Source organism: Anthonomus grandis, chromosome 5 (genome assembly GCF_022605725.1).
Source record: "Anthonomus grandis grandis chromosome 5, icAntGran1.3, whole genome shotgun sequence".
NCBI lineage: Eukaryota > Metazoa > Arthropoda > Insecta > Coleoptera > Curculionidae > Anthonomus > Anthonomus grandis.
The window spans coordinates 4,741,022-4,757,154 of NC_065550.1; the positions used below are offsets into that span (position 1 = coordinate 4,741,022).

Sequence of the window (16,133 nt, forward strand, 5' to 3'; positions counted from 1 at the left end):
GCGTGTCGTTTAATTCTAGTTTATGTATTTGTTGCTTCTCTTTTCATTTAGCGTTTTTTTGTTATTAAATTGTTGCTGCTGTTGTTATTGTTCTTGTTGTTGTTTTTGTTATTGTTGGTGTTGTTAATACCTAAAATTAACAAGATGGCGTTGTGGAGACCTTTTAATGTGTCTGATTATGAAATGGAAAATTTGGATGCCAATATAAACCAAGATCAATCCGAATTTAAAAATAAAGACTTGCATGTTCAAGCCCAAAGACTTATATTAAATATTTTTAATTGTTTAAAAAGAGAAATGAGCAAGGCCTCACAAAATGACATTCTAAAAAGGATTTGTGAGCTCACTAAACTGACTCGTACCACCGTCTACACTATAATAAAAGTAGGGATTATGATCGATCATTCGGTAAAACGAAAAAAAAACAATAACAAACTGAAGCAAATTGATAATACTGACAGAGATGTTATACGGCGAACTGTTTATCAATTTTATTCTAAAAACACCGCTCTAACGTTAGAAGCAATTCAAAATAAATTAAATATGGATTATCCTGATTATAAGTATAAATCTCTTGATACTTTACGTAGCGTCTTAATAGATTGTGGCTTTAAATATAAAAAACTAGATAAAAGAATGGTTATTATGGAATCTCCTCGAATTGTAACCTGGCGGCAGGAATATTTAAGTGAAATAAAGGAATATCGTTAATCAAAAAGGGAAGTTGTTTACCTTGATGAAACGTGGTATCACATACATGACCTTGTTAAGAGCATTCATCACCCATGTATTCGTTTTTCCAGGTTTTTTAATTTATTTTAAGAGATATTTTAATGCGGTTTTTACTATAGTATTTTATTTTTTTGTAGGAAGACTGGTATCAACTGATTTTTCTTTTTTTTTTTAAATCAGTTTTTTTTTTTTAATAATGTAAAAAACAATAAAATACTTTGTTAGCAGTCAAGCCAGGCCATTTTTAGAAAACATATTCCAATAGTAAAACACTACATTTTTATTAGGAAGACGATAAAATGAGAAAAACAAAAATGAAGCAATTTGCGCCCTATTTCTGAGGCGCTACTATAGTTAGCTGTACGTGGCATCATTGCCTTAAACGAATCCGTCGCTGGAATTTACACGGTTCCCGCAATCCGGCGAGTTGTTTTTTCGATTTGAATAATAATTATTTGAGTTATAATAATTCAGATTTGTGTTTTTATCTGGCTCTGGTACGTTGTGAGTGTTGAGAGTTTGTGGTGAGTAATTTGTATTACTGTTTCGTGTGGAAAATGTGAGTTCTGTTATGTTAGTTATGTTATAATCTTTGAGCTTATAGTTATATATTTAACTTTATAGTAAAAAAATGGGAAAGCAAAAAGACGGTAAAAGGAATGTGTATTACGCAAAACGAAAGTCGTCGAAGCAAAAATATAAACGAACAAAGAGGACAATAAATATAAGGTAAATATGATATTAGTTACCACTTTAATTTTACATAAATTTGTTTTCTTTAGAAGTGTATCTCCTAGGCAAGATATTAATTTCTCAACAGAATTTTCTGAGAGGAATAATCAAGAAGACACAAGGTTAGTGCAAAGTTGTATGTTCTATGTACTTATAAATTTGTAATAATAATTGGTTGGTATACCCACCAACCTACCAATTGTCACTATATATGTATAAAAAAGCTTTTTTATTTATTATTTGTCGGTATATGATATGATTAGGTCGAATAATCGACAAATAATAAACACAAAAAGACTTTTTATATTTAGCGACAATTCTTTTATTTTGTTTTAAATAAAGCATAATAGGTATACAAACAAAAATTAGGTAGCCATATACTTATTAATTATTTATATTCTAATAATAGTTTAGTAAGTTCTGAATCTATAGGTTACTAATATAATAATTATAGGTATGTACCACTTTTTTGTTATTTAGGTTCAAGTTTCGTTTAGAAAAAATCAGTTACAAAAAAAATAGCTTCATATAATAATTTTACACAAATATACTAGTACCTACTATAGTAGAACTTTTTTCACCCGCAAATCTTTTATTTTTTAAAAACTTAATTTTTTTAAATTTTTATAATAGTTTATTTTAGAGGAAATCAGTTACAGAAAAAATAGCTTCATATATTAATTCTACAAACATATGCTAGTATAGTGTAATTTTTTTTTCGCCCCCTTTTGTTTTTGTAAGAAAATATTTTTTTTTAAATTTTTGTAATAGCTTATTTTAGCGGAAATCAGTTACAAAAAAAATTGCTTCATATATAATAATTCTATAATTGTTTTGTTGTTGGGTTGGGTTGGTTTATTAGTTTATTACGTTGGATTTGCAAAAAGGGATATCTATCGTGGGTTAGAGCTCGATCGCTCGATCCTGCCTCAAACTTGGCAGTTGTACTCAAATTCAAAAGACATTCAAAATAAGATATCACTTGAATCCTTCTTTCCATTTAATATTTTGGGGGTGAATGTCACCCCCGCTTGAGGGTGAAGTGACGAAGCTGAATATAGGTGCATGCATAGCTGAAAATCGTTGTTTTTTGGGGAGGGTGAGCAGTTATTTGGGGTGGATAGTTTAAGTTAAGACTTTTTCTTTTTCATATTTCATTTTATTTTAGCATGGACAGTAATAACACATCTAAAAATATTAGCGCTCTCAAGAGTCCGCAATCCGTTGTTAACTTAGAACCAAAGAAAAAAAAGGCAAAATGGTAAGCACGAATCGTTTTATTTTCAATTAAAATTAATAGCAATAATATTTATATTTTTAGTAATGATGTGGAATTAATAGATGGTCGGCGAATATTTGATATAAACCATCTCTTCGGACAAATTTTAAACAACGAAACACATGAGCCATTTGGTTGTTCCATAGTTAATATGGAAATCGTCAAAGAAAACCGAAATGGCTTATATAGTGCATTTACTTTAAAATGTAAGATGTGTAACGTTACTAAAATAATTACAAATGAGGACAAAGATGAACGAAAACTTGACGCTAATTCGGCTATAGTTATAAGTACTATTTCTACGGGTCTTGGATATTCCCAAATAAATGAAATAGCTGCTATATTGAATATGCCGTTTATGAGTGGAAATACTTTTACCAGCTATCATGATAAAGTTACAGACTTAGTCAGAGAATCCTCATGGAAGAGTATGCAGGAAGCAGCATCTGAAGAAGCACAAATAGCAATAGCTGAGGGCGAAGTTGATACCAATGGCATTCCATGTATTACTGTAGTGACTGATGGCGCATGGGGAAAGCGTTCATATAACGTTAATTATGATTCTTCATCTGGTGTGGTAATTATAATATTGGTTTAAAATCCAATTAAAAAAAAAATTTAAAACATAATAAACAACTCAAACAAATTTGTAGGCCTGCATTGTAGGATACAAAACAGGTAAAATATTGTTTCTTGGAATAAGAAACAAATTTTGCTCAGTACTCGTGGTACCAAAATAAGAAAAGAGAAATTCCTGTACATAAATGTTATAAAAACTGGAGCGGTACATCGACCTCAATGGAAGCGGACATTATTTTGGAAGGTTTTAAAAAAAGTGTAGAGTTTTATAATCTAAAATACACTAAAATGATTGGAGATGGAGATTCTTCGGTATACCGTAAATTGTTGCAGTCTAAACCTTATGGTAATAATTTGGTTCAAAAAGTGGAGTGCAAAAATCATTTATTGCGAAATTTTGCAAAAAAAGTTCGACAAATCTGTAGTAAGTATTTGCATGATTATAACATAAATATTAAGTACAATTATTTATATAATATAGGTATTTTATTAAGTATTTCTATTCTTAATATACATAATAGATATATTTTTTTATAATTTTTAAGGTATAGACTATAGACCCTTTCACATATAGATATTATAAAAAAAAATTTTATTTTTAATTTATTCTAGATGAAAAGCGAAGTAGCTCCAAAAATTTACCAGTACCTTTGGCACTTAGGAAAGAAGTTTTTAGCCGGTTTTTGAGACTAAGGGCTGCAATTACAAAAGCTACTGCATATAGAATGCAAGAGGAAAACTTGATAGATGAAAAGATTTCCTTACTCAGAGGTGACATTTATAACGCTCCAAGTCATGTATTTGGAGAACACGCCCAGTGCAAGGCAAGAAATTACTTCAAGTGTGATAGAGGTGATAAGGAAATAAATATGGTTCCCATTATGCAAAATTGCGGCATTTATGAAGATGTCCTAGCAGCACTACAAAGAGTAGTTGATAATAGCAGCAGTCTAATCCTCAACATGGATAATAATCTTGCGGAGCACTATAATAATGTCGTTTGCAAATTCGTTGGCGGTAAGCGAATTGATTTTTCGAAAAGGGGTTCCTACCAAACTCGGTGCGAGGCTGCTGCATTATCTTTTAACTCTGATGGTGACTATTATGGCATTCTTCATAAATCAGCAACTGGTAAAAGTCCCCGATCATACGCTAAGAGGTATATAGAAAGGTGTAAAAAATAAGGCTTTTAAAGAAGCAAAAACTAATAAAAAGAACTTTGTTTATTAAAAAAAAGAAAAAAACATCACTTCCCGACAAGGATTACGGCCCAGACGCTAACTATATACCTTTAGCTATAGATAGTGACCTATTTATAAGCAAGAAAGTAGCATTTTTAGAGGAATTAAAAAAAAGTCCAGACGAGATTAAGGATATTGAAAAATTGACGATTGGTCAGGCTTCTAATTCCAAATAGTTGCAAGAAAGGTCTCTTAGAATCACAGCTTCAAATTTTGGCAAAATTTGTAAGATGAGAGCTAAAACGTCACCTTCCAAAACAATAACTTCCATGTTGTATGGAAATTTTATGGGAAATAAAGCTACAAAATATGGCAATGATAGCGAAGCGCGAGCCATTTTAGATTTTGAAAACCAGTATGGTTTGAAAGTCACTCGCTGTGGACTTTCCCAGCGTCATAGTTTTTTAATTAATAATTTTATACTATTGTTTATAGTTATCATACACCTAAAATATTCCTGTAATTATCATACTAAAAAATGTTTAATAGCTTTTGTATATTTTTTGTAGCCAAACTATAAAGAATGTAACACTTTTTCGAATAATATAGGATAGGTAAAATTTTTTTCAATAAAAAAGTATCCCATTACTATTTTTTTACTGATGTATTTTATATTTTAGTTTTTTTTACTAATATTTTATGCATCATTTATACATTTTATAGCTAAAATGATTCTCGCATCACGCAGAAAACCAGTGTAATTTTTGTTTTCTAATTATTTTTATATATAGAAGTAGGTACATTTAACTAGGTAGGTAGTAGATAAAGTATAAGCTGTAAAAAATACAATTTCAAATAATAAGAAAAATCTGATATTATCTACTACCTACCCTGCGAGATAATCAAACGATCAGTTACTCCGCAGCCAAACACGAAAGTTTGCGATGTCTGTCCGTATCGAATTATCCAGAATATCCTGCCGACTGAACTACCAAAGCACAATAACAAAGCAACGCGAACGCCAAGCAATGTTGTCACATATTCACCCGGCCGACGGAACGACCGAAATCTGATTCTGGCGGGGTCACGTGCTGATGAATCCTCTTAAGAGTGGTTGGGTTGATAATACCAAAATGTGCACACTAAGTGGACCTTGTTCTCGCGGCAAACGCGTCATTATTTTACACGCCGGTGGTATTAACGGCTTTGTTCCCAATGCCTTATTATTATCGGCGAAAAACATTGAGAACTCCTCTGCTGACTACCATGAAGACATGACAGCCAGTCTGTTTGAAAAATGGTTTACTAAGCAATTGTTGCTAAATTTATCACCAAATTCTGTTGTTGTGATGGATAATGCATCATATCATTCCCGGTTGCATAATAAAATTCCCAATAATTCCACAAAAAAAGAAGAAATTTCGAAATTTAGGGAAATTAAAAACTTGCAGATTCCTAAAAAGGCGACAAAAAAGACGTTATTGGAAATAATAAAAAAAGAATTTTTTAAAAAGAATAAGTCCTTGACAAAATTTGCGAGGCAAATGGTTATACAATTTTACGTCTTCCTCCGTATTACTGCGTTTTTAATCCTATTGAAATGATTTGGGCTACTCTGAAGGACAAAATACGGAAATATAATCATTTCCCAACTGACAGTGCTTTCGTCTTAGAAACCATAAGAGCAGTTGTTGAAGAAATAAACAAAACTGATATATGGAAGAATTGTGTCCGAAGTGTTGAAAAAAAGAAGATGAATATGGCATTTTACCCGCTGTTGACCCTATTGTTATAACTCCAAATTTGGACTCAAGTTCAGAAAATTCTGATAGTGAATTTTAAGTCTTAGTATATTTTAGATTTTTAGAAGAAATGCAAAAAAACCGCATTCTAAGTAAAATTAATGAAAAATTATGTAGCTATATAATTGAATATCTGAAAACATTAGTGTTTTATACCAAATTTTTATTAAATTGGTATGTGATGTAAATTAATTATGTCATCGCCATCTATGTTTAGGTTAAGAAGGTTTTGTGACATTTGACCAATATTTCATCTCTTTTACATACATTTTGAAAAATTTTAATTTATTCGATACATAAATATAACTCTATTTTAATTGTGAATGTATTGTTCATCTCACCCTCGACATGCGAACCAAATCAAATTTAACCCTGATGACGGGCATCTCCCATTTTGGTTTTTTGAAAATTAAATTAATTGAGAGTGATTGATAGTTTTATTTCTAATTTAACTCCATTGCAAGAAGGGACTACACTTCTTTAATACAATTTTTTTATGTAAGTTCTTATTTTTACCCATTTTATATGTAATAATATTTAAAAAAATGCTACTACACATTATCATGATGAAAATAAAAAAAAAATCAAAGTAGTATTAAAAAAACTGCAATTTCGAATTAGCAAGTCTGGGATAATTTAAAAAAAAAATTACTTTACTATCTTGTTATAAATTAATATACTAATATTTAATGTAAATTTAATTAAATAAAAAATTTGCCGTTGCACGCCTATGTCTCATAAAGAAGATGCCGCTTATGCCCACAGTTTTGTTTTTTTTTTTTGCTGTTCAGATTGATATCGTATGAACTATATCTCTATATTCCATTTTCTCATAAATCTCCTTAAGGGTCTCATTTTCTAAGATCAAAAAATCATGCTGCATAAGCAAAACGTCTTTTTTTGCTATATTATTCCCCAATAATTTCTAAATAACTGCGATGGTACAAAACAAGAAACAAACAATTTATTACTTACTCAATAGTGTATAACTTGACTTGCGGATCTCTAATGTGCTTGTAGGCCAATTTATACTCGTTCCTCCAATTAGAAACCGTTGAGAGTGGACACACTACTAAGACGTGCTTTGTTTTAGTTAGCTCTTGATAAGCAAATAGAGTCTGGATCAAAGCCAAAGCCTAAATCAAAATACTTCGTATGCAGTTATTGTTTTAAAAGAAAATGAAAATATTATACTTGTAAAGTTTTTCCGAGTCCCATGCAATGAGCCAAAATACAGCCAGAGCCTTTGTAGCTTTTCTGTAACTGCGAGACACTTTCGTAGCACGAGTCCCACATAAACTGTATGCCGTCCCTTTGATGCGGTTTTAATCGTTTAACAATTTGCGGGTGGACTTTAATGGTAATTTCGTCGGAGGCATCCAAAACTGAGTAAAAAGAATTAAATTATAATCACTATGGCATTTACTTGAATTAACTTACTTAAAGGATTTACTTCGTCCTCGGTTTGAGATGCAAAACTGGACACAGATTGAGAGTACACTTCTTTGGCCTTATCTCTTTCTTGAAGACGTTTGATTCTTTCTTTCTCTTCATTATGTGCCCTCTGAGTGGCCTCTGCTAAATCGTCTTCTTCCAAGAGGGCTCTTATATTTCGACGTCCTTTGCCTACATCAAAAAAACATAAATTTATAAAAAAATCTTAATTTAGAAAAAAAACATGCGTATTTTTTACAACCCAATAACAGATTTAGGAAAGAAATTGTTTTCCAAATCAAAGAAAACCTTTTTTAATTAAATTTCGACGTTTCGACTTTTAGAGAGTCATCCTTATATCTATATAATTCTATGATATACACATTTTAACAGGGGGTTTAAATATAAACCTTTTTTCCAATGAATATCTAAATGAAGAATACAAGAACATTCTCTCTTTTTTTGGATTCCTATCTTACATTAATGAAATTACAAGACCTACATCAGCAACATGTATCGACCATTATTTTGTTAAATTGCGGAAAAACCGTTTTTTTTTTAATATCAAATCTTATATACTTAATTATGATATCACTGATCACTACCCAATAGTATTGATATTGGAATACAATAAATCAGTAAAAACTCAAATACCAGATCATAGAATTCAAAAATTTATAAATTATGAGATGGTCTTTTTCCACTTGTAATAACGATGTTAATATTTACACAGATCATTTTATTATTAAATTAAAATTTTACATAGAAAAAAATACGCATACAATAAAACGAACAAGGAAAAATTGTGGTAAGCAAGTTTGGGTTGATAAGAAGTTACTTAAGGCGATAAATAATAAAAACGATCTTTTTAAAAAATGTATGCAACAACCAAATAATGAGCAGCTAAAATTAGAATACAAAAGTGGAATTAATTTGGTTAATCGCAACATAAAAAAAGCCAAAAAAGAATATATATCTTTACAAACATGTTGATCGCTTGTGTGGCCGAAAGAACACCGAGCAAAGGCAGATAACAAATTTAAAAAGCGAGAATTTCGATATTATTTCTGAAAATAAGGCACTGTCAGAACATTTTAATGACTTCTTTAGTAACATAGGACCAACATTAGCCTCAAAGTTTAATTGTCAAGAGAGTTTTGTTGAGGGTACATTTGTGGAAGAGTCTATGTTCCTGCTTTTGACCGATCAGCAAAAAGTTGAAAAAACTATACACCAACTAAAAAATAATAAAGCACCAAGGCATGACAATCTTCGATCAGAGACTTGATTTTAAAAAAAATGTCTAAATATATTTCACAGCCTTTATGTCTAATAACAAATGTATGCTTCAGTACAGGTGTTTTTCCGGATATTCTAAAAATGGGCACTGTTATACCACTTCATAAATCGGGGTCTTTGGATGATGTTAATAATTTTAGACCAGTTTCCCTTATTTCGAATGTATTCAAGATAATTGAAATGATTTTGAAACAAAGAGTAAATAACTTTAAGAAAAAAAAAGGATCTTATCCCCAAACCAATGTGGGTTGCGGGAGAAGACGTCAACCGAGGATGACGTTATTAAAATAACGGAACTGCTGTAGGACGCATTGGATGTAAATAATCCAATCTTAGGTATATTTGTAGACCTAGCAAAAGCATTTGACACGGTAAACCACTCAACACTTTTAAAAAAATTAAAAAGTTGCGGCATTCGGGGCGTAGCCAATAAAATTATCGAAAGTTGTTTGACAGGTGGGAAACAAGTGGTAAAAGTTAACAACAGTTATAGCGAAATGAGAGATATCAAATGTGGAGTACCCCAAGGCACTGTAATAAGACTACTTTTATTTATTAAGTAAGAATTATAAGTTTCTTCTTATTTTATAAGAATTATAAGTTTCGCCGACGACACAGTTGTTGTCTACACAGGAGAGATCTGGCAAGCCCTAAAACAAACAGCCGAAAATTATTTTCAATTATTTGCCGATTCGTTAAAGAAAAGCAAACTAACATTAAATGGGCAAAAAACAAAATATATTAGTTTTACTTTTTTACCAGAAATCTTTCCCAAATAGGGGCTTTAGAAATTAGTCAATCGTTGTCAATTGCTGCATTTTCTGCATCACCGTCAATAAAATATTTGGGTATTATTGTAGACCTAGAATTATTTTGAACAAAATCGACTATTTCCAACCAATTTACTTTATAAGGAAAGAAAAATAATGGACATGAGGAAACTTTACTGTTTCAATGCAAGTATAAATATATATAAAAAAAAATATTCTTGAAACTTTATTGCACACATACCCCACAAGAAATAGGCTTAATCAAAATGCACGTGTTGATAAGAACAAAAAAAATAATCGTCAGCGTCATTTCAAATATTTAGCACCGAAACTTTATAATATTATACCACCTATATAGGAAAAAATGTCTACAGCAACGTTTAAAGTTTATGTAAGGCAATGGATTCGATGCGGCTATATTTCATCGTTTGGTGAATAACTTGTAGCTTGTTCTTATTATTTTTGTAATAACAGAGCGATAACTTTAATTAAACGTTTGATAATTCCCATGTTCTTTTGTTGATTCCTATGTGCTACTGTGTGCGTGAATTGAAAGAAAGAAAGAAAGGAAGAAAATGTGCTATATTACGTAAGAATAATCTTGTGTACAAGCATCCTACAAGCTAAAAAAACAAAACACAAATACAATTTCAAAAATTGACAAAACAATGAACAAAATTAAACACAAGAAGACAAAACTCTTTGAACATACTTGAATTAAAGATAACTAAATAAAACAATCAATTACTTAATAAAGGTAAACTTGTTGACAAAAACTAGAGAGGAAAAAAGGAAAAAACTTTCCAACATGTCCAAGGTTAAAACCTATCATTAAAAAAGTCATCCAGGTTATAATATGCCTTAGCCAAGAAAAGCGTCTTTAATTCTCTTTTAAATTTCTTAACATCCGATATATGTCTAACACATAGAGGAACATGATTGTAATATTTTTACTTAAATTTTAGTAAGTTTTTTACTTATGTAAATCAATGAGATTTGGTAAGGGAAGACGTAGAAATAGGTAGGGGAACATCATTTACACGACGAGTCAAATGGCCAGTGTCAGAGGGTAGTTTGGGAATTTTGTGAATAAGAGCAGCTGTTTCTAAGATAAGAGTGAAAAAAGAGTTAGAATTTTTTCAGAAATGAAGAGGGGTTTGCAAGAATCTTTTAACTCAGCAGAACACAGGTATCTAACTGCTTTTTTTTGAATAACAAAGACAATGTTAAGTAGCCCCTTATTGGTTAAACCCCAAAAAGGCAAGCCATACCGAATATGAGATTCAATAAGTGAAAAGTACACTGAACGTGCAGCACTCTTTATTCTGCAAGAAGGAATTTTTGTCAAACATCAGACCCTGAACATCGCACTTAAACCCCATAATAGACGTCTTTCTTACATTAAACACGAGCCTGTTGGAAGCACACCCCCTGATAAAATCTGAAGGTCTTCAAGGATACAAGTCTTAATATAATCAGAATTTTTATGGCTCCATAGTATGGTGGTATCATCAGCAAACTGAACCACCTTGCCCTGCAGTTTCAATGAACTCAAGTCATTCACATACAGTAAAAATAACAGTGGTCCCAACACTGAACCCTGGGAACGCCGCATTTTAGGGATCTAGAAGCAGACAAACGCCCTGACACTGTAACCTTCTGAGTACGATTTCATGGATAGGACTCAAGCCATCGCAACGCTACGCCCCTAAAACCATATTTATCGAGCTTAGATAACAGTATTCCATGATCCACACAGTCAAATGCTTTGGATAGATCACAAAACACTGCCGCCGATAACTCTCCAGAATTCAAGGACACATAGACGCTCTCCAAAAAGCTAAAAACAGCATCATGAGTCCCTTTACCGGCTTGAAATCCAAACTGATTTGCAGACAAAATGCCATTATGATGTAAAAAGGACAAGATTCTGCTTTTTGCAGAAGACAAGAAAAACCCGATATTGACCTTTAAACCCGAATTGGACTATACATATCCCTAAAGAAAAAGTACCAACAAGCTTCTAAATAGAGCAGCTTTGGTACTAATCATTTATTTCTTCCTTGTACGTAAAGTAGAATAAGTATTTTGTATTTAAATTTTATAATTTTGGAAATAACCTTATTATTATTACTATTATCTTTAGGATGTAAGAGTCGTAATTGTTTGTCTTCATAACATTTTAAAAATGTATATGTTTTTGTTTTGTAAAAAAAAAAATACAAGGTCGTACAGTTTCGGCTACCAAACCAAAAAAAATCAGTTTTCAAGTTTATTAATAGTTTTGAAACTATTTTAGATATTTTACTACAGAATGCCTGGACACCAAGAACTGCATATACCAAATTCCCTGTGAATGTAGAAAGTCAGTAGGGTGGTGGAAAAATGTATGGAAACTTTTTATTTTGACAAGTATTATTTATATATTATTATATTATTTTATTAGATACAAGCCAAGAATTATTAGCCGCGCGAGAATTTGAACTTTTTAAAAATCGGCAACCGGGATTATGCACAGGTTTTTCGCAAGCAACCCTATGCCATATTGTTTGCAATAAAATTAACTTTAATTTAATATAATGTTTTATTGCGTAACTCAATAGGTGCAAATTACTATTGCGAATCACCTCCGCGCACCTGGCTGCGTAGTAACTGCACAAGAAAAAAGAAGGCAACCCAGTGGATGCATATTTCACAAGTTACGTACTTCCGATTAGTACATAATTTAATGCGTAACAGAATGAGTGCAATGTTTAAAAAATAATAATTTTTAATCATTAATAATTAATATTTTGCACAAGATTTTTCAGGCAACCTTTGCGGAATACATTTTAAGATATACTACATTTTATGAAAATATACGTTTCATCCCGTAACGTTATGGGTGAAGGTCGTAGTATGGTGAGATCCTCTACTATTACGAGAACAATCAGAATGCGGAAGGCGTTCCGCAGAAGCCATTAAAATTAGATCTTCTTTAAGTGCTCTCCGATCCTTACCAAAAATTAAGAATTTTGATGCATTTGTCACTAAATTGTGTTTAATAGAAATACTAATCAATCGTTCCAGATCGTTATTAATTTGGCTGGTAGCACTTTTTGCTCAGGAAAAAATGAAAAATATAGTTGTGTATCATCTGCATACAAATGAGCTTTGCAATATTTTAGGCAACTAGTAAGGTTACAAGTATAAATGCAAAACAAAATGGGATAGAGCCTTGTGGTACCCCACACACCAGTTTACCTTCGGATGATACACCTTTGCTGGTTTCAACAAACTGTTTCCGGTTTGTTAAATAATTTTTAATGAGAGAAAGTGCATTATAGTCAAACCCCACACGGCTCAAAATGGCATAAAGCAGTTTGTGATTGATTCGATCAAATGCCTTGCTATAGTCTAACAGCACTAGTGCAGTAAATTTTCCACGATCACCTTCAATTATATCATCTGTAATTTTCAGAAGTGCTGTTTTAGAAAGAAAGAAAGAAAGAAAAGAAAATGTGTTATATTACGTAAGACAACAAAATCTTGTGTATAAGCATCCTAAAAACTAAAAAATTCCAAATTCACTTTAAATTTCAAATTTCAAACAAACATAACATCTAAAACACTTTACCATAAAATTTACACACATTACCAACATTAATCATAACAAAACAGATTGAGAAAAAAAAAGCATCTTTTTGATAAATTTGATAAAAAATATGTAAAGCTGTCAGTAAAACAGAATTTAGAGAAAGTAAATTAAATTATTTAATAGGAAACAAAACTAAAACACTAAAATGATGTCAGAGTACAGGTTAAAAGCTATCATCAAAAAAATCGTCAACGCTATAATATGCCCTGAATAATAAAAGTCATTTTAATTCCTTTTTAAATTACTTAACTTCTAAAATTTGTCTGATACATAGAGGAACATGGTTGTAAATTTTTTTGCTAAGGTTTATAAGTGAGTTCTTGGTGAGGGAGGATGTAGGGATTGGTAAGGGAAAATCGTTAACCTGGCGAGTCATATGACCAGTGTTAGAGGGAGGTTTAGGAAATTTATGAATAAGAGTAGCTGTTTCTAAGATAAAAAAAGAAAAAAGAGTTAGGATTTTTTGAGATATAAAGAGAGGTTTACAAGAATCTCTTAACCTAGCGGAACATAGGTATCTAACTGCCTTTTTTGAATCACAAAAATTATGTTTAATAATCCCTTGTTGCTTAAACCCCAAAAAGGCAAGCCATAACGAAGATGGGACTCAATAAGAGAAAAGTACACTGAATGTGCAACTACCCCTCCCAGCTCATGCCCCGCCATTCTTACTGCAAAGCATCCAGAGGATAATTTTGATGCAAAATTTAGGATATGATCTTCGAAGCGAAGGCGACCATCAATGGTAATACCAAAGAACTTACAGCTTTCTTTGTTTTGCAAGGGGGAGTTTTCACTAAACATAAGGCCCCGAACGTCACACTTAAATCCCATAATAAAGGTTTTGCCTACATTAAATACAAGCCTGTTTGCAGCACACCACTCCGATAAAATCTTAAGATCCTTAAAAACCTGGGCTCAACATTATCAGAATCTCTATGATTCCATAAAATGGTGGTATCATTAGCAAACTGAACCACTTTGCCCTGCAGTTTTAATGAACCCAAATTATTTAGATAGAGCAAAAATAATAGTGGTCCTAACACTAAACCCTGAGGTACTCCAGTTTTAAGGGATCTGGAATCGGATAAACATCCAGATACTGTAACTCTTTGGGTACGATTGGACAGATAGGATTCCAGCCATTGCAATGCCACACCTCTAAAGCCATAATTATTGAACTTAGACAGCAGTATTTCATGATCTACACAATCAAATGCCTTGGATAAATCGCAAAACACTGCCGCCGCGGACTCTCCAGAATTTAAGGACCCATAGACACTCTCCAAAAAGCCGAAAACAGCGTCACGAGTCCCTTTTCCCATTTGAAATCCAAACTGATTTGCAGATAAAATGCAATTATGTTGCAAAAAAGAAAAAAATCTGATTTTTGCAAGTTTTTCAACTATCTTGGAGAGGGTAGATAATATAGAAATTGGACGGAAATTACAAGGCTCACTCAAATCTCCACCCTTATAAAGAGGGGTAACCACTGCCTCCTTCAAACATGCTGGAAAGATGCCATTATGCAAGGAATTGTTTATGGCAGAAGCTAAGGCATTCAATGCTGAGCAGTGGCGAACTTTTTTTCGGGTAGACAAACCTTAAAAATCGTTAATTAGAAAAAAATGTGTATTCAATATTATTCACTTTAATGAAATAGAGAATGAAAGCGCATGAAATATTAACTCAAAGAGAAAAATTATGTAGTGATATAAAAACGAAAAAAATAATTACTACTAGCATTAAAAGATAAATAGATAAAAATAAATACTACTTACAAAAAAACACAACTAAAATACAATTGCCAATATCAAACAGTCGTTCATAAATAACCACTAAAATTGGATATTTTAGTGATATTGAATTTTTTACTAAAAAAACCTTTTCTATACACCCAAAAATAAAAATACTAAGTATTAAATTAATATAGCACGCGCCCCCACCAAATGCAGATTCATCAAAACGAAACAAAACTGAAGATGTATTGCGGCCGACCAGATCAAGCGTGTCCATAAACAATAACCCTCAACAGCATAATAAAATAGCTGGTCGACTTCGATAGACAAACGCTCGAATGTCTTTTCCGCGAGTAAATTTTGCATACGTAATAGGCTGAACGCTGATGCGGCGGGACCTCTGTAGCCTGCTTGATGCGTATTTGGTTCGATTAAATGCTCCAAATTTCGGAAGACAAATATCAATGTGTCTTCCTGGGGCTCGTCACAGTATAAAGAAGAAGAGAGTAGGTTCAAGGTTGGGACACACATATCCGGACCGTGCCAGGACCGAGACGCGGCCGGGTGGCGCTCGTCCCTCGGTACGTTTGTCTTCAAGCCACACTCTTCCGGGTCTCGCCAGTGTTCCGTTCGTTTCCATTACTGTGACATTGAAATATCTGTCGTCTTATTTTTTTTTTAATAGTTAAAATGTTTAGTAGTTTTCGAAATAGTGACTTGGGCATGATAGCCCTTGCTTTAGAGGAGGAAGAGAATGAAACAAGAATGAGAAAGCCAAGTAACAGAAATATATGGGTTCACAGTGCATGGAAGACAAGATCTCTACAAGGGGAGTTTCGAACGCTATTCCCTCTTCTCATCGATGATGAGACAAAATTTTACGAGTATTTCAGGATGACACAGTTTACATTCCATCAACTACTAAACAAACTTGAAGCAGAATTGAAAA

At 32.2% G+C, this 16,133-nt stretch overlaps 1 protein-coding gene across 7 annotated transcripts in view; it reads right to left on the reverse strand.

Moving 5' to 3' along the window:
• LOC126736366 (transcriptional regulator ATRX-like) overlaps positions 1–16,133 on the reverse strand; it is a 292,446-nt gene that overhangs the window by 165,671 nt on the left and 110,642 nt on the right. For all 7 annotated transcript variants that reach the window (XM_050440688.1, XM_050440690.1, XM_050440686.1 and 4 more), the window contains exons 18-20: positions 7,746–7,931; positions 7,500–7,690; positions 7,281–7,441 (exon numbers count right to left, since the gene is read on the reverse strand). In XM_050440688.1, the coding sequence (XP_050296645.1) occupies positions 7,281–7,441; positions 7,500–7,690; positions 7,746–7,931 (538 nt within the window). The remainder of the gene's footprint in view (positions 1–7,280; positions 7,442–7,499; positions 7,691–7,745; positions 7,932–16,133) is intronic.